The sequence below is a fragment of the Labeo rohita genome, chromosome 21 (assembly GCF_022985175.1).
Source record: "Labeo rohita strain BAU-BD-2019 chromosome 21, IGBB_LRoh.1.0, whole genome shotgun sequence".
NCBI lineage: Eukaryota > Metazoa > Chordata > Actinopteri > Cypriniformes > Cyprinidae > Labeo > Labeo rohita.
Genome location: NC_066889.1, coordinates 10,998,291 through 11,018,365, shown reverse-complemented (window position 1 = coordinate 11,018,365; position 20,075 = coordinate 10,998,291). Strand labels below are relative to the sequence as shown.

Below are 20,075 nucleotides of genomic sequence, written 5' to 3'. Positions count from 1 at the left end.
AAAATGCATCTGTCTTAAATACTGATAATAATAAAAAATAATAATAAAGGTTTCTTGTACAGCAATCAGCATATTAGAATGATTTCTGAAGGATCATGTGACACTGAAGACTGGAGTATTGATGCTGAAATTTAAGCTTTGATCACAGAAATATATTACATTTTAAAATATATTCAAATAGAAAACAGTTATTTTGAATAGTAAAAAATATTTCAAAATTGTACAGTTTTTGCTGTACTTTGGATCAAATAAATGCAGTGAGCAGAAGAGACTTATTTTTTTTTTAAAAAATCACTGGTAGTGTATTATGGTTTGTTATTATATTCTTATCAAATGGAACTAGCTGAACTTTACAATGAAAGACCCACTTAAGCAGGATCAAAATATCAAAGCATATCTTGATATTTTATAATTATGCTGTTGACTGTAAAGTTATTTAAAGTTTACTTAAGTATGTAAGTACTTAAAACTAGTCATGAAAGTGTATTTATATGACTGTATCTGCAAATTAATTTTTAAAATATACTTTTAAGATCCGAAGTACACTACACCTGCATATTCAGTACAATAAAGTGCAATTATTTTCTCAAGGGATTAAATAAATATTCATATTAAATAACAAAATGTATTAAATCACGAAAAAAAAGTGTAATTAAGAAAAAAGATTACGCTTTTTTTTCAAGATTTTAGAGACAAAACTGAGAGAGACATTCTCAATCGAGTACTGAAGTCCAATCTTGTATATCGGCACTCGGCTGTACATGTCTCACAGAGATCGTACGTCATTGGCATAGGCGCTTGAGTGACACAACATAGCAAACAAGGTAAGTCTAAACTAGTTCCACTTTAATCTTAGCACATTCAGTGTACGATGTGTTTACATTATAAATATGTTTTGAAACAGTTCCACTTTATGCCATTAAGCCGCGGCTCTTACGTTTATTAAAATGACAGCTGTTTAGCAAGCAACCCTTTAGCTAATCCTGCTAACAAGCCCCATGAGTATTTAGTAAATTTGTCATAATAGTACCTTATTGCTGACAGCTTGAAGCAGGTTAGGAGTGTAATAGGCGTATTTCTACGCCATTTTGCCGCATTCGACGATATAGCTCCTATTTTTTGCAAGCTAACTGGCTAAGCTAAAATGACCCATATCTGAAGTTTGCTGATGTCATTAGCTTTGGTTTAGTAACTCAGATGGTAAACCTTTAATCCAGTCTGCTACTTTTTTTGTAGTTAAATATAGTACACATAAATGCAAATATGGGGGGAAATCAGTTTTTGTTGTTTTAAACAATTTAAAAATAGTTTGTAAACATTCCAGTGTATTTAATTTATTTTGTTTTTATTTATTTGTTTATTTTTATTTTTGAATCCTATTTTGGCTGTATTTGTAAATATTTAAAACAAACAATAAAAAATGAGTAATTTATATTACAGTTAGAACACAAAAAAAAAAAGTTCATAGTGATGTTTTGAAATTCTTTTCCTGCTGTTGATATTAAATTCTTGTTATGAAAAATAACTTACGACTGTTGTAAGTGCTGTATTTAAAGTTCATCTGCTTTTTTAGCTTGTAATCATAAATCATAATGTATCTAATTAAAAAGCCATGTTGTAAACCACAGCTAGGTTAACTATTCAATCTTGAAGTGCATGGTAAACATTAATAGTTGGGGTGGATCCTGTCAAGCTTTAACTCAAATGGCGTCTCTTATGCTCTGGTCAAAGGACATTTCCATGTCCTCCACATTCTGGAGGAAAAATGGACAACACAGGCTATTGCAGCGAGAGCTTCAACAGCCTGCAGAGCGGGACCAGCGATGAGGACATGGTGGAGATCACAGGAGCCACGTTGGACTTCTCCAGCACTGATGACGTGCCTCCTCTGGACCGGGATTATGGCTCAGGTGAGTGCTAAAACTCTCCATATCCATGTGTTGCATTTATAGTGAGAAGAGACAGAGGGGGTCGAAAATGGCCCCAGTGGTGACAGTGACAATGATGACGTGCAGAAGTGACAATATAAGTCATATTATTTCCCTAGTTGTAGCTGGCAACCGGTTTTATCCTTATTCATTTATGTTCTTTTCTTCACTTTTATTGTCATTCATAAGGTTCCCATAGTTTTTTTTTTTTCCCCATTCTCTCATCATATGATATAGGTTTGGGGGCAAGTGTGTAATGTATAGCTCTTTGGTGTTTGTGTGTCTGTGAGAAAATAGTGGTGGGAATTCGCTGAGGTCACAACTTTGGTATCTGCCGCCTCCCTAACAGAAAACCTTTTATCAGTGAGTTCAAAGTGTCCCCTCTAGTTATTTCCATTGTAGCTAGTTTCATATTTTGAGCGGTGTCAGGTTTTCACATCCGTTTCCCTTGAACTTCCTCAGCGTTTGATATAAGTTGCTTTGTAGGATGTTTGCTGTGTGTGTACAGTATATGGGTTATTTTTTAAGTATAAACTTTTTTTTTCATAAGCAACTTTTACATTTTATGGTTTGAATCATTGTGAACACTATATGGTGTAGTAATTAATATATAATTAAGGTTGGTTTCTAGAAGATTGATAATTATTAACCATAGCTCATTTTATTGCTGTTTTTTTGTGGTGTAATGTATTTCTTGTTCTTTGTACTAGTGAAATCTTTCTGTGAAAGTCATGTGAAGAACTGTGAACACTGGCACAGGAATGTGCACTACCATAAATGTAATGTGACAACCTTTATCCCCTTATTACTAAAAACCCACAATGAGTACACTGCAGTAAGATTTTTAATGTTTTGTAAAGAAGTGTCTTCTGCTCACCAAGCTTGCATTTATTTGATCCAAAGTACAGCAAAAACAGTAAAAATGTTTATATTTTTACTATTTAAAATAACAGTTTTCTATTTGAATATATTTAAAAATGTAATTTATTCCCGTGATTTCAAAGCATTATTACTCCAGTCACATGATCCTTCAGAAATCATTCTAATATTCTGATTTGCTGCTTGAAAAAACATTTATGATTAAGTTGAAAACAGCTGAGTAGAACTTTTTCAGGTTTCTTCAATGAATAGAAACTTCAGAAGAACAGCATTTATCTGAAATAGAAATCTTTTGTAACATTATAAATGTCTTTATCATCACTTTTGAACAATTTAAAGCATCCTTGCTAAATAAAAGTATTCATTTCCATAATTTCTTCACTCCTGAAAAATTAAAATGTTGTAATAATGTTACAAATTATACTGACTCCAAGCTTTTGAATGGTATATTGTATAATGTTACAAAAGCATTTTATTTTAGATCAATCCTGATCTTTGGATTTTTCTTTTCATTGAAAAATCCTGAAGAAATGTACTCAGCTGTTTTAAATAGTGATAATAATAATAAAAATGCAATGCAATGCAATAATAATGCAAATAAATGAAGATACTTCTTTAAAAACCATTAAAAATCTGTTCAAAAACGTTTGACATGTAGTGTATATATGCTACATTGAAATGTAATAATGCTTTTTATTACATTTTTAATGTTGCTATATATTTAATGGTAATAATAATGATTAATTCAAATACATAACTCTAAACAAAAAATATTTATTTATTAAAATATACAGTTAAAATAAAGTGACTGGAGTCCCTGTGCAGCGCAACATACATTAAAACACAATTGTTCAAATGTATTTATTTTTTTAAGAAATAATACTTTTATTAAAGACATTTAACATTTCAAACAAATGCTGTTCTTTTGAATTTTATCAAAGAATTCTGAAAACACAGTTTCCACAAAAATATTAAGCAGCTCAACTGTTTTCAACATTAATAATAATAATAATAGTTAATATTTCTTGAGCACCAAATCAGCATATCAGCATATTAGATGGATCATGTGATGCTGAAGGCTTAAATAATGATGATGTAAATTCAGCTTTGGAATACATTGGATTAAAATCATCACAGCAATAAATACATTTTAAAGTAGGTATTTAAAATTGTAATGATATTTCATAATGTTACTGTTTATACTGTATTTTTAAAATAAATGCAGCCTTGGTGAGTGTAAGAGACTTCCTTCAAACACGTTTTTCTTTTTTAAATTACCAACCTCAATCTTCTGAATGGTAGTTGATGTGCAGTTTGATTTCTGACACCATTTGACTTCGGACATTGGCTGTTCCTAGATCAAGAAGAGCAAGTTTAAAGGACTAGTTCATATTCAGGTCTTCTGGCCCCTCTGGCCTTTTTGGTAGAAACGGTACCAGATTGGTCTCCAACATCCTGTCAGTGGGAAAAGGGCTCTTGTGATCATTTTGGTATTCCACCTGAGGCCTTTAACTGTCACGTCCGGTTATTTAATTTGTACTTTTGACCTGTATATCTGTCTTTCTTATCTGTGCAGGTGGTTCATATGGAGTTGGTGATGGGCCTAATGGGGTTCCTAAACTGATGGATTTACTAGATGAACCAGTGCCTGGGGTCGGCACATATGAGGACTTCAATACCATCGACTGGGTCCGGGAGAAGTCTAAAGATCGGGATCGCCACAGAGAGGTGACAATACAGTTGAACTAGCACCCTATCAAATTTGTGTTATTTTCCCCCAAATTCTGTTTAATTTTTTTAAAATTCAGTTTTTTCCATTTTAATTGTTCTGGGTTTCGTTTTTTCCATTTGAGTTTTTCTAGACTCTGTTTTAATGGTTAAATTACAGAATATGAATCAAAAAGCGTGACAGATTAATTGAAATCATGAAACCTACACAGTTTAACTTAAAAAAACTTAATTTTTTTTAAGTTTCACAAAAATGTATTTTTTAAGGCCCTATGAAATGTTTTATTTATTTTTTTCTTAAATTCAGTTCTATTTTTAGCATATTCTGTGTTTTCAGTAATAATCAAAAGCATGTCTGATTAATTGATTTTATTAAATTTTATTGTTTTATTTCTTTTTTCAGAAATACTGTGTTGTGTATTTATATTTTTCTGGTAAATAGTTTTTTTCTGGTAAACATTGCTTAATAATAAATAATGTTTTAAGAACAATTTTATTAGTAGTAGTAGTCATTAAATTAAGTAATATATTTCTGTCACAGTTTCTTCAAGTTAAACTGAAATTTTATTATGACGGGTTGCTGTGAAGACCTTTATGTTTCTGTTTCTATATGATATAATGACAGTTTTGCTCATGAAGTGACTATCGGAGCAGTTCTGGAGATTGTTTATGTGTTCATGTAGGGTATAACAGGGCTAAAGGTGACCGTGGTAAAACGGCACCTTTGATATTATTTTCCTCTAAACCACTAGATGGCAGAAAAAGTGGCGTAGCATTTTCCAAAATATCCGCTTTTCAAGATACACGTGCAAATTTACCTGATTTTTGACATGATCACAGGCATCAGCGCAAAGTCTCAGTGCAAATTATGTGCTTGCTTGATCTAATATTTGATGTTTTAAAAAATGTTGTAGATTTAAGTAGCAAATGAGAATCGCTAACATTTTTAATATATCTTGAGACAAAGGTCTTCTTCAAGATTTTCATCATTTCAAAATGATAATTAATAGTAGGTATTTGTTGATATGACATGGTTAGATTCAGATGGTACATATCATATATTATGTTGGGTGTCCATCTCAGAGATAATCACCATGTTTACAATGAAACCATCATATTTAAAAGCATGATATTAATCAAATCATATAATAAAATTAGCATTTTAAAATGATCATATAATAAAATTCTAAATTACAAAATATCATTTGTTGTTACTGCTGTAAATCTATATTCAGTTACTATGGGATATTCTTCAATGCTTTCAGAAACTTTACATTTTAAAGTGAAAGAAAGTGACAACGTATTGTCAACTATGGTGACCCATAGTCGAAATTGGTCCTCTGCATTTAACCCATCACGAGTGCACACACACAGCAGTTAGAAGTGAACACACATGCACACACACACACTGTGAACACACACCCGGAGCAATTGGGGGTTCGGTGCCTAGCTCAAGTTTATTCACAATCCTCACCTTCAATTCCTGCTGGTGCGGGGATCAAACCAGCAACCTTTGGGTTACAAGCCCAGCTCTCTAACCATTAGGCCATAACTGCCCCTAAAATCATTTGGTTTCTGTATTGTAAAATATGTTTTATATTAACATATTTTAATGATAGTACATTTATTGAACAAAAATGAATTCTTTTATTTATCATAAGTGATTGTTTTGAACAAGTATTAACTTAGACATTATTAAAAAACACCCAATATTTTAGCTGGAGTATTTGTATCAATACTGTGTGCCCTGCCACGTCATACAAAATGAATGATTTTGATTTAAAGTGTACTGACCTACATTTGATTTATTAATCCAAAATTTGGCAAATTCTGCGACATTCCACATTATACAGTAAATTCTATTTTTATGACTTGATTCTGCAATTCCGTCCAGGTTTTCTGCATCGTGGAAATCATGAGGCCCTATCGAACCTTGTTTTTAAACATCATCTGTGTTCAGAAAGAAAGAAATCATGCATGTGGTATTAACTCAACCAAGAAAATGCTGTTGAGCTGTACTTTCTAGCTTGTATTTCTCTTAATGTTAGATTGCTACCAAGAGTAAAGAGTCAGCCTGGGCTCTGATGAAGAGTATCAGTGATGCTTTCTCTGGCTGGCTTCTCATGCTGCTTGTGGGACTGATGTCAGGTAGGTTTGTTTCTATAATATTAAAGCATAAGTATCATGAAGTTAAAAAGATCTTTAAATTTCCTATGAAATATCATCTGGCTTCTCCATGATGTTTTATAGCGTGTATTGTTCTGTTTGTTTTCAGGTGCCCTGGCTGGTGGCATTGACATCTCTGCCCATTGGATGACAGATCTGAAGGAAGGAGTGTGTCTGAATGGCTTCTGGTTTAATCATGAGCACTGCTGCTGGAACTCCAACGAGATGACCTTCCAGGAGAGAGACAAATGCCCTAACTGGAAAAGCTGGGCAGAGCTCATTGTCGGTACTAATGACGGTCCTTTCGCCTACATCATGAATTACCTGATGTATGTGTGCTGGGCACTGCTTTTCTCCTTCCTGGCTGTGTCTTTAGTCAGGGCCTTTGCCCCGTATGCCTGTGGCTCGGGAATACCTGAGGTAAGCAAAAGAATTTTATTACTAGTATAATATTTAATCTGAGGTTTTGACACACATGTTAAAGGTGACTGTTAAAGTGTCCTAATTCTTGTTTGACACTCTAGATCAAGACCATCCTGAGTGGGTTTATCATCAGGGGCTACCTGGGTAAATGGACTCTTATGATTAAAACCATCACCCTGGTGCTGGCTGTGTCATCTGGACTCAGTCTGGGCAAAGAAGGGCCTCTGGTCCATGTGGCCTGTTGCTGTGGGAACATCCTGTGCCACCTGTTTACCAAGTACCGCAGGAACGAGGCAAAGAGACGAGAGGTATGATGAATTGTCCCTTTAAATCAATAAATAAATTAAAGGAGAAGTCCACTTCCAAAACAAAGATTCACATATAATGTACTCACCCCCTTGTCATCCAAGATGTACATGTCTTTCTTTCTTCAGTCGTAAAGAAATTATGTTTTTTGAGGAAAACATTTCAGGATTTTTCTCCATATAATGGACTGATATGGTGTCCTGAGTTTGAACTTCCAAAATGCAGTTTAAATGCAGCTTCAAACGATCCCAAATGAGGTTGTAAATGATCCCAGCTGAGGAAGAAGGGTCTTATCTAGCGAAACGATTGGTTGTTTTCATTTTAAAAAAATAAAGTTTAAATACTTTTTAATCTCAGACACTCGTCTTGTCTTGCTCTCCCTGAATTCTGTGTATTCTGGCTCAAGACAGCTAGGGTATGTCGAAAAACTCCAATCATATTTTCTCCCTCAACTTCAAAAATCATTTTAAAATCATCCTACATCGCTGCAGAAGTACCGACTCAGTCTTTGCAAAGTGAACATGCAAAGAAGATCAAACGCGCATAACAAAAAAGGTAAAACAGCGATATAGGAAGATTTTGAATTTGAGGGAGAACATGAGATGGGAGTTTTTCGACATACCCTAACTGTCATGAACCTTAAAAAACAGTTCAGGCAGAGTAAGACTAGACAAGCGTTTGAGATTAAAAAGGATATAAATTGTATTATTTTTATGAAAATAACCAATAGCTTCTTTCTCGGCTGGGATCATTTACAAACGCATTGGGATCGTTTGAAGCTGCATTTAAACTGCATTTTGGAAGTTCAAACTCGGGGCACCATATCAGTCCATTATATGGAGAAAAATGCTGAAATGTTTTCCTCAAAAAACATATTTTCTTTAAGACTGAAGAAAGAAAGACATGAACATCTTGGATAACAAGGGGGTGAGTACATTATATGTGAATCTTTGTTTTGGAAGTGGAGTTCTCCTTTAAAGATTCTTACCAACACCAAACATTTGATCAGTGTTTTAAAGGAGCTTGGCACTTACTTCCATCACTCTCACTCTTTTGTTGTTACATTTTTGCGGTTTTCCTCTAAGGACATTCTGGTTGCCTGTTTTTGTAGTTTTATGTTTAAAACTTACTCATTGGTGGAATATTTTTCTTATAAAAACGAGACCAAATATAAGATCATGTTTTATTTTTACATTTGTTAATTTAAGCCTTTTGTGTGATAAGCTTGGTCTATTGTTTCAGTTCTGTCTGTCTTCTGTTTGTATGTTGATTAGGTATTATCTGCTGCAGCAGCTGTTGGTGTGTCAGTAGCTTTTGGCGCACCGATTGGTGGAGTTCTGTTCAGTCTGGAAGAGGCAAGAACACTTTTAAACATACATTACTTACAATTGAGGTCAAAAGTTCAAATACGGCCTGCTGTTCTTCCGAAAAAATCTTTGGGTCCCACAAATTCTTTGTTTTTTCTGCTTTTTTGTGTATTTGAACCCTTTCCAACAATGATTGCATAATTTTGAGATCATGATTTTGAGGGCAGCTGAGGATCTCATATGCAACTATTACAGAAGGTTCAAATGCTCACTGATGCTTCAGAAGCATTCTCTTCTCCATTCTGTTCATAAGTTTTCACCCTCTGGCTCTTAATGCATCATTTTTCCTTCTGGAGCATCAGTGAGTGTTTGAACCTTCTGCAATAGTTGCATATGAGTCCCTCAGTTTTCCTGAATGTAAAAAGATGAATCTTAAAATCATACAGTCATTGTTGGAAAGGGTTCAAATACACAAAAATGCTGAAAAACTAAAGAATTTGTGGGATCTGAAGGACTTTTCTGAAGAGCAGCGGGCAGTTAAACTGTTCAAGACAAACAAGGGATTCATGAACAACTATCTCTAAACAAAAAAAAAAAAAAACAGTTGTGGATCATTCAGGTAACAACACAGTATTAAGTATCAAGCGTATGTAAACTTATGTGAAATATCTTATTTAGGTCAGTACTAAATAAAAAAATAACATGCATTTTGATTGATCCCTTTTTTTTGGTAAAATATTCTGCAAACTTTTGACTTCAACTGTATATATGCCTACTCTCAACATTATCTAGTGTCATTTTATTAACTAGAATCATTCTCACTTTATCCTGTAGGTGAGTTATTATTTCCCTCTGAAGACGCTGTGGCGCTCTTTCTTTGCTGCGTTGGTGGCAGCCTTCACCCTTCGGTCCATCAACCCGTTTGGTAACAGCAGGCTGGTGCTCTTCTACGTGGAGTTCCACTCCCCTTGGCATTTGCTGGAGCTCATACCCTTTGTTCTGTTGGGTATTTTCGGGGGAATTTGGGGAGCTTTCTTCATCCGTGCAAACATTGCGTGGTGTCGTCGGCGTAAGACTACAAGGCTGGGTCACTACCCTGTTTTAGAGGTGCTGGTTGTTACGGCAGTCACGGCTCTGCTGGCATTCCCCAACAGCTACACGCGGATGAGCACCAGTGAACTGATCTCTGAGCTGTTCAACGATTGCGGTCTGCTGGATTCCTCGCAGCTGTGTAACTATGCCAATGTGAGCGTCACCAAGAGCAGCAGTGATTCTCTGCCCGATAGGCCAGCAGGACAGGATGTCTACACCGCCATGTGGCAGCTCTCACTGGCCCTGGTCTTCAAGATGCTCATCACAGTGGTGACCTTCGGCATGAAGGTACAGGGTCAAAGCCCCATATTATCTTCTTTCCTTTCATCCATCCTTCTATTTGTCTATCCATCCATCTAGTCTTTCTTTCCTCTATCCACTCATCCTTCCTCCTTTTCTGTCTTCCAGTAATCCATCCATCCATCCTTTCTTTCTTTCTTACATTCATCCATCCATCTATCCTCCTCTTCCTTCATCTATCCATACTTCCATCCTTCTTTCCACCCACAAAGCCATTCATCTATTCTATCTTACTTCATTTCATTCATTCATCCCTTCGCCCATTGATCTATCACATATTCCTTTTTTCCATCCATCATCCTTTCTTTCTTTCTTTATCCTTTCTCATCTATCCTTTCTTATCCATCCTTTCTTTCTTTCTTTCTTTCATTTATTCATCCATCCATCCTTCACTTCCTTCATCTATCCATACTTCCATCCTTCTGTCCATCCATCCATTCATCTATTCTGTCTTACTTTATTCCATCCATTCATCCTTCCACCCATCCATCTATCATCTATTCTTTCTTTTTTCCATCCATTTATCCCTCTACCTATTCATCATATATTCCTTTCATCCATCCATTCACCCATCCTTTCTTCCATCCATCTATCCAAAAATGTTTTTATCCATCCATCTTTCAACTCAACTCACTTTTATTGCCAAAGAAAATTTCTGCCATACATGCAGTTTTTTCTTCCTTCCTTCCTCCTTTCTCTCCTTCCATCCATTCTATTTTCCCTTCTTTCATCATCCATCCATCCCTCCATTCATCCTGTCTTTCTTCAGTTGATCCATTCATCCTTTCCTTCTGTTCCTTTCTTCCATAAATACATTCATCCATCCATTTCTTTGTTCTTCTGTTCTATTCTACCTACCTTTCATCATCCACCATTCATTCATTCTTTTTTTCTTTGTTTCCTCCTTTTATAATCCTTTCTTTCTTTTTTCTTTCCCATTAATTCCTCCTTTTATCATCATTCCATCCATTCATCCATCTTCCTTTTTTCCATCATCCACCCATCCATCCTTTCTTCCAATTATCCATAGTGTCTGAATTTATTTTCGTATGTTCCTCCAGGTGCCCTCTGGCCTCTTCATCCCCAGTATGGCTGTGGGAGCGATTGCAGGCAGGCTGCTTGGTGTGGGTATGGAGCAGCTGGCATATTACCACCATGACTGGGTAATCTTCAGAGGTTGGTGCTCACCTGGAGCAGACTGCATCACCCCCGGCCTCTACGCTATGGTGGGCGCTACCGCCTGTCTGGGTAAGAGTCTATTCAAACAGTCTTCTGTTAGAAATGTGCCATTAGTGACTCATCCAGGTACTTTTATCCAGGTCTGTCTTTCTTTCATAGGCGGTGTGACTCGTATGACAGTCTCTCTGGTGGTCATTATGTTTGAGCTAACGGGCGGCCTGGAATACATTGTGCCTCTCATGGCTGCCACCATGACTAGTAAATGGGTGGCAGATGCTCTGGGTCGAGAAGGTATTTATGAGGCTCACATCCGTCTTAACGGTTACCCCTTCCTGGAGCCCAAGGAGGAATTCAGCCACAAGACGCTGGCTATGGATGTAATGCGACCCCGCCGCAGTGACCCCCCACTCTCCGTGATCACGCAGGATGGTATGAGCGTGGAAGAAGTCGAGTCGCTCATTGCTGAAACATCATACAGCGGTTTCCCTGTGGTGGTCTCACACGAGTCTCAGAGACTTGTGGGCTTTGTGCAGCGCAGAGATCTGGTCATCTCTATTGGTAAGAGATTACAATTCTAGGTGGACTTTTTATGCATCTTTCGTTAGGACTGGGTTTTGACACCAATTTCACGATTCGATTCTGATTCACAAGCTTGCGTTTTGATTCAATTTCCAAATTGCTTCAATTACTATAATATTGAAGGTTAAAATAAACTGTATACAAATGCTTAAATTACACTCAAAGAATTTTTTATAATAAAAAGTTAGACTACCAGTCAAAAGTTTTTGAACAGTAACATTTTTCTTTTTTTTTTTAATGTAGAAGTTTCTTCTGTTCACCAAGCCTGCATTTATGTGATCAAAAGTACGCCAAAAATAGTATAATATTAAAATATTTTTACTATTTAAATACTATTTACTACTCCAATTTGTTTTTTGAAATATAAACATTTAAACAGTGTCTGTCATAAAGACTTGACAGAATTATTCAAACATAAATATTGAAGAACAGTAAAAATTGTAATGAATGTTATATAGTGCATATATTTAGCAAAATGCTCCTCTCTAGAGTTAATTTTTCTAGCTGACTAACAAGCATATGGTCACCGAATATGTTTTTCCTGAGGTAAATGTGACCTTATGTGACATACTGTTTACAAGCTGTTATATTGGCATCTCTGCATGGTTGAAACAATGATTGAGTGATTACATGAGACAGGATATGGACTTTGGTAAGTTGTATTAAAGCAATAAGCCCCAAGAAGATACACAATGCGTTTTCATGTTTATTTCATGCTGAAGCTTGTATTAAAACGAAGGAGATGATCAGTTAACGTGCCGCTTCTCTTTGAACTGAGGCGCCACAGCAATCTGTTACATTAAACATTAAACAATGCCAAAACAGCATTTATTGTTTAAATATTATAATAAAATGGACAGAATTTGAAATCTGTTACTTTGTTTCATATTAAAAGTAAAAAAGCATAAAGCTTATTGTGATTTATTGGATTTATCTCTGCTCATTAACTGGATTTAAGAAGTAGTTCACCCAAAAATGATAATTCTGACCTCATGTTATTTAAAATCTGTATGACTTTCTGTCTGTAAAGCACAATGATTTTTTTTTGTCCATACAATAAAAGTTAATAGAGTTCAAAGGTAATTTGGACCCTATTGACTTTCATTGTATGGACAAAGCAGTTTAAACATTCCTTCTTACAGGGATCATGTGAGTTATACTGTAGGTCAGTAATGAGAAGGTTTATTATTCTCTGTTTTGCTCTTGCAGAAAATGCCCGTCAGCGTCAAGAAGGTGTGGTTAGTGCCTCCCGAATCTTCTTCACTGAATACACACCTCCACAGCCCCCCAACAGTCCTCCTCCGTTGAAGCTTCGTGGTATCATGGATCTCAGCCCATTTACTGTTACCGACCACACTGCCATGGACATTGTGGTGGACATCTTCCGCAAGCTGGGCCTGCGCCAGTGTCTCGTCACTCACAACGGGTAAAACCTGGGTTTGCTTAGCTTAGCCTGTCAGTTTTAAAGTTCTCAACTAATATTATTCAGTGTGTCACAATTATTACACATCATATGATGGCATTTTAGTGCCACGTAAAAAAAGAAAAAAAAACTATGATTACGAGAGTGAAGTTGTAATATTTTGAAAATAAAGTCGAAATGTCAAGTGAAATGTTATGAGAGTAACGTTGTAATATTTTGAGAGTAAAGTCTTAATATTTTGAGAATAAAGTCGACCTGTCCCACCACATTAAAGAGCGTGTAAAACACATTATTGCAAGACACATAGTTTGTATTTCGTTATAAAACTGATTTTGAAAGCTGAGACTTAATTTTGTATTTAAAGTACCAAAAGCACAAAGCTTTTTGCTATTGTTGGGTACCTGGAGCACAACAAATAGGCCTAATGAATGTAAAATATTATTTCTAAGCATATTGTCCCTGTTATTATAACACATGGTATGATTTCTGATAATAAAATATACTTTCAAAAGGCTATACTTTCAAAATATTATATCTTTAATTGCTTTGACTTAATTCTCGTAATTTTGACTTTATTCTTGAAATTTCGACTTCAGTCTCGAAACATTTCGACTTTATTCCTGAAACATTTAGACTTTATTCTCGTAATTTCAACTTTATTCTTCATTTTTTTACTTTATTCTTGTAACATTTCAACTTTATTCTCGAAATTTCAACTTTATTCTCAAAACATTTCGACTTTACTCTCAAAATATTTCGACTTTATTCTTGGAATTTCGACTTTATTCTCAATTTTTTTTTACTTTATTCTTTTGACATTTTGACTTTATTCTTCAAACATTTTGACTTTATTCTCATAATTTCTACTTTATTTTCATTATTTCGGCTTTAGTATCTCAACATTTCAACTTTCTCAAGACTTCATTCTTGTAATATTTCAACTTTATTCTCAAAACATTTGGAGTTTATTCTCAAAACATTAACATTAATCCCGTAATTTCGACTTCCTCGAATTTTCGACTTTATTCTCATAACATTTCAACTTTATTTTCGAAACATTTTGACTCTATTCTGTCATTTTGACTTTATTTTCATAATTTTAACTTTATTCTTGTAACTTCTACTTTATTTTCATTATTTCAACCTTATTCTTGAAACATTTCAACTTTATTCTTCTAATTTCGACTTTATTCTCAAATTTTTTACTTTATTCTTGTAATATTTCAACATTATTTTTGGAACATTTTGACTTTATTCTGGAATTTTGACTTTATTTTAGTAATTTCAACTTTATTCTTGTAATTTCTACTTTACTTTCGTTATTTCGACTTTATTCTCAAAACATTTCGAATTTATTCTTGTAATATTTCAACTTTGTTCTCGAAACATTTCGAGTTTATTCTCAAAACACTGACTTTAATCTTGTAATTTCGACTTTATTCTTAAATTTTTGACTTTATTCTTGTAACATTTCGACTTTATTTTCAAAACATTTTGACATTATTCTCGTAATTTCAACTTTATTCTTAAATTTTCGACTTTATTCTCATAACATTTCGACTTTCTCCAAACATTTCAACTTTATTCTTTAATTTTTGACTTTATTCTTGTAACATTTCGACTTTTTCAAAACATTTTGACATTATTCTCGTAATTTCAGCTTTATTCTTAAAATTTCGACTTTATTCTCATAACATTTCGACTTTATTCTCCAAACATTTTGACTTTATTCTCGAATTTTTTACTTTATTCTCGTAACATTTTGACTTTATTTTCAAAACATTTTGACTTTATTCTCGTAATTTCAACTTTATTCTTAAATTTTTGACTTTATTCTCCAAACATTTCAACTTTGTTCTCAACACATTTTGACTTTTTCGAAACATTTTGACTTTATTCTCGTAATTTTGACTTTACTCTCAAAACATTTCGACCTTATTTTCGTAATTTCGAATTTGTTTTAGAATTTTTGACTTTATGTTCTAAACATTTTGACACTATTCTCATAATTTCGACTTTATTCTTGAAATATTTCAACTTTATTTAATGTTTTTTTTTTTAACATTATACTAAAACACCATCATACACATCACATATTTGCCTAAGCTCAAAATAGCTTCTGTTGTTACTGTTTTTCCACAGGCGTTTACTAGGCATCATCACCAAAAAGGACATTCTGAAACATATGGCCCAGATGGCCAACCGAGACCCTGACTCTATTCTCTTCAACTGAAGTGCCAAACTGGCTGTTAGGAAACACCAGTCAGTTTGAAACCACCCACTGGGCAGAAAACACCAGTCTGGCCAAATGATTTGCACTACAGAACTGTCAGTACTGGGGTAGCGTCCATTCACACTGTGAATCCATTTGTAGAGCCTCATCAGCGCAGGCGCTACAACTGCAGGATGGAGGACCTTCAGCAGCGTTCTATGCACTCTGGCAACTAGCTTAATGGTGGGATTGAGTGCAGCCAAGTGTTGGTGTTTGCAGGTAGTCAACCTATCATAACATATCAATGCATCAAAACATATCACAAGCATAACATTTTGTAGCATAAATCTAAATATAGACACTCTGTTGGATCGTATTACTCAAACCCAAAACACATTCTCAGCTTTCAGATTTTAAGAGACATTCTTGTGTATGTCCAAAGGAAGTCACAAGCAATTGGTAACAGATGTGCATTGCATATTTCCCTAGAGTACTCCTGCCTTCCACTACGGAATGGATGGTAATCTTAAGTTAAAAGCATTATTTGTTGTTTACATGTTCATATACACTTTTAGCCTTTTTTTTATTTTTAAATGAGCACTTGCAAGTATTCCAGCATCTGAACGCTCTCGGGATGAATGTTATAATTTAGTCGTTGTACGCTTTATGAGTCTGCTGATTTACAGTTTCCTTATTTTGTCAAGTCTGTACCACATTTCCAGACTTTGTAATCAGTCATAATCAGCACTGTGTAGTTTCTGCCAAGAAATGACACATTAAAAGACTCGTTCTGTATATATTTTCATAGTACATGCACTTTTCAAAATGACAACTTCATTTTTACGCTACCATTCAAACATTTGAGGTCAGTAACATGTTTTATGTTTTTGAAATAAGTCTCTTATGCTCACCAAGGCTGCATTTATTTGATCAGAAACATAGTAAAACACTAATATTGTGAAATAATATTTCTCTTTTGTTCTATTTTAATATATTTTTAAATGTAATTTACTCCTGTGATTGCAAAGCTGGATTTTCAGCATCATTAGTTCAGTTTTCAGTGTCACATGATGCTTCAGAAATCATTCTGATATGCTAATTTGGTGTTTAAGAAACATTTCTCTTTTCAGGTTTCAAAGTTGAATATAAAGTTCAGAAGAACTGCATTTATTTGAAATAGAAGTCTGTATAAATAAAAATAATAAGATTAAAAGAATGTCACTTTTGATCAATTTAATGCGTCCTTGTTGAATAAAAGTATTCATTTCTTTAAAAAAAAAAAAATAGCACTAACCCGAAATATTTGATTTGTAGTCTATATGGTTATCAAATGTTGTAATACCACTGTTAAAACCACATATTATGTAGCATTTCCCTATGCAAGTTAGGTTGGCATTATTTTTGGACTGTATGTATGTGCAATCAATGCTGAATGGCATTACATTATAGATTTTGCCTTTTAATTCTGAATACCTTCTCTTTTCACAATCTCTAATTATCATATAATCAACATTTTCTGAAGCTTGACTGAAAGGTATGCAAGTTTTCTCCATTAAAAAATGCTGCTTGTATGCATTGCCTGTACCATTTATATTCCTGTCACATGCATGTCCAAATGTAACCTGAGCATGCAATATGTAGTCATTTGAATTGTGTAATTTTATTATACAGACATCATTTCCATTTTAACGTTTAAAGTCTGCGTCTATCTGGCTCAACCTTATTTGACAATTTAAATTCCTCTGCTAGCATATCACACCATTCTACGTTTTTGAATCTCACAGTGGGACACAGAGTGAATGCTAACGTCTTCATAAAGAAAATGCTTAAAACTTCTCCAGTGGCACATTAGCTTGGTTGGTTTAGCTAACTTTCACAGAATTTCCATTTTTTATCAAAATGCCACTCATTTTGATAAATAAAGGGCCACTTTATGAGCATTGTGTACTAATTATTGTTGCAAAAATATGTAATGGTTTGTGCGCAGTCATTTTTTGGGTTTGTTATACTCATTGTTTAAATTGTGTAAACTTGTTTTTTATGTCAGCGTTATTCATTAGTGTTAAATATGAATGTCACATTATCATTGTAATTTATTTGTAAGCACTACATGAAATATAGTAACATGTAACATGCTTTTCAGTGTTTCTTTTCGGTGTGAATTGTGATATTTGGTGATGAATGTTGTTCTTCATGTTGTCTGTGTCCTGGATATTTAAATGTGACCATGGACCACAAAACCAGTCATAAGTAGGGCTGCAGCTATCGATTATTTTAGTAATCAAGTATTCTATCCTGAGTAATCGGATAAGAAGTCATTTTTCATTATTAAAGAGCAATACTAAATATATAACTTGCAGTTACAAATGCATAAATAATACTTTATTTTAAAAAACACTAAATACTGATATTTACGTGTATTTTTAAAATGAAGATACTTAAATGTGAAATCAATACCACCAGTCGGTGTCAGCAAGTCACTGTTGTAAGTGAGTCATTGCGATTGAACTGAATCATTTAACGGGTGATTCATTCAAGAACAAAACACCTTCATGTTGCTCAAAGATGCAAACCAGTGCTGTTGCTGTGTTTTTTTAAATGGTTAACTTACTTGTTGGCGAAAAAGAGCAAAAACAGGCAAAATGCTGTCTAAAACGTAAGTCTCTTAATATTAACTTTTTGTTTATTGATGAACAGTTGCATAAAATCAGTATCACATCTGTAATCTGAGGCACTCTTCGTTTGCTATACTGACTAACTTTCTGTGTGTCACAAAGAGAAAATGAGACAATCCACAATAGCATTTAGTCGTTCACAAAACATAGCTAACTTAGGGACATCATATGTCCCAGTGATCTCGATTCCATGTCTATCTATATGTATATACTGTACATATAAGGGGATAATAATGCAGCTGAATGCCTTTTTAGCACCATTTAAACGTGTATTAAATTCAGTATTTGCTTGCATTCATTGTGTGTACTTATACAAGTATCATTAAAAAAGGATGTAAGTTATTAACTTTTTAAATTTCACATTTAAAAATATAGTGGTTAATCATTTCAAAATATTTATTCAAATGAAGAACGAGTGGGTAAACTATGGCATTACAAATGAAAATGATTTTGTTTTCCGACCACAAAATGACTAATTTGCCTCTTTGCATTGGAATTTAAAATCCTCTATTTAACCTTAAATACTACACTAATTTTAATATAAGTAACACACACACAAACACACACAAGTTTGTTTTTGTGGGGACTTTCCATAGACTGCTATAGTTTTAATACTGAACAAATGATATTGTCTATCCCCTAACCCAACCCTAACCCTAAAGCTACACACACACACACACACATAAATATATATATATATATATATATATTAAGCCATTAATGGACCATAATTATTGGACAAATAGTATTTAGTACTAAATGATCTCCTTAAAATATCAAATAAATATTACTGAACTAAAATATAGAACATTTATTTAACTGAAAAATAGTTAAACTGTATGGTCACATTATAAGTAAACAATACCTGAGGGTTAAATACAAGAAAACCTCACGAAAATTAACCATGGTTTTATTATAGTAAAAGTGTAGTAACCATGTTTTTTTGGCGCATTGATTACCATTTGTATAACCATAGTTTTTCTACAAATACCATGGTTAAACTATGGTTAATGTAGCAAGACCATGGTTAATTTGTGGTTACCATGGTTTAACTATAGTAACTATGGTTTTTTGGTTTTATTAAAACTATATTGTTTTTTCGTAAGGGTTGCCTCTCCGTCAATCTCCAGAATAAAATTACACTGTAAATGTCATCGGTGTAAAAATCAATGCATAATATGCTGTAATGTTTACCAACATTATCTATGTTGTCCTCTCTATCCTACTTAAACACATTCAAATGTACTGTCAACGCTGGTTTGTTTTGAGTTTCGTGAATCACGTGACCGCGTGGCGGCGACGCCGGCGAGATCGAAGCTTGTCTCAGCTCTGTTTCTCAATGGCTCTGGCATTAACAGAAGGGCTACATTTTACGATTTACGCCACTTTACGTGCGCCAAAATTTATTTATCGTATTTATCGTTTGAATTATGTATTAAAACATAATGTGAGATTTACATGGGCAAAGTGAGAGCGCGAGACAGAGCCTGAAAGTGTGTGTCTCACGCCAAATGCGTGAGAGTTGGCAACCCTGACTGAAAGCTGAATAAATACGCTTTCAGCTGATGTATGGGCGGGATACAACTATTAGAAAATCTGGAATCTGAGGGTGCAAAAAATCTAAATATGAAGAAAATCGCTTTTAAAGCTGTCTAAATGAAGTTCTTAGTAATACATATTACCAATCAAAAATTAAAGGGTTACACAAACCCAAAATGAAATTTTGTCATTGATCACTTACCCCCATGCCGTTCCAAACCCGTAAAAGATTCGTTTATCTTCGGAACACCAGTTAAGATATTTCTGGTGCATTCTGACAACTCTCTGACCCTCCCATAAACAGCAATGTAATTAACACGATCAACGTCCAGAAACGTA

The 20,075-nt window shown here is 34.2% G+C and overlaps 1 protein-coding gene across 1 annotated transcript; it reads left to right on the top strand.

Moving 5' to 3' along the window:
• Window positions 1-752: 752 nt before the first annotated feature.
• On the top strand, window positions 753-16,806 carry clcn5a (chloride channel, voltage-sensitive 5a). Its single transcript, XM_051093308.1, has 12 exons — window positions 753-824; window positions 1,732-1,910; window positions 4,384-4,535; window positions 6,584-6,683; window positions 6,811-7,121; window positions 7,226-7,432; window positions 8,705-8,785; window positions 9,572-10,117; window positions 11,191-11,377; window positions 11,468-11,866; window positions 13,097-13,313; window positions 15,453-16,806. The coding sequence occupies exons 2-12, from the start codon at window positions 1,766-1,768 to the stop codon at window positions 15,541-15,543; spliced, it is 2,436 nt and encodes an 811-aa protein (XP_050949265.1). The 5' UTR covers window positions 753-824; window positions 1,732-1,765; the 3' UTR covers window positions 15,544-16,806.
• Window positions 16,807-20,075: the final 3,269 nt, after the last annotated feature.

Bases quoted from the DNA above. Each gene is read 5' to 3' on its own strand.
- clcn5a (XM_051093308.1), top strand. From the start codon at position 1,766: ATGGACAACACAGGCTATTGCAGCGAGAGCTTCAACAGCCTGCAGAGC. The intron at 6,684-6,810 runs GTAGGTTTGTTT...GTTTGTTTTCAG, and splicing joins GCTTGTGGGACTGATGTCAG to GTGCCCTGGCTGGTGGCATT. The intron at 13,314-15,452 runs GTAAAACCTGGG...GTTTTTCCACAG, and splicing joins TGTCTCGTCACTCACAACGG to GCGTTTACTAGGCATCATCA.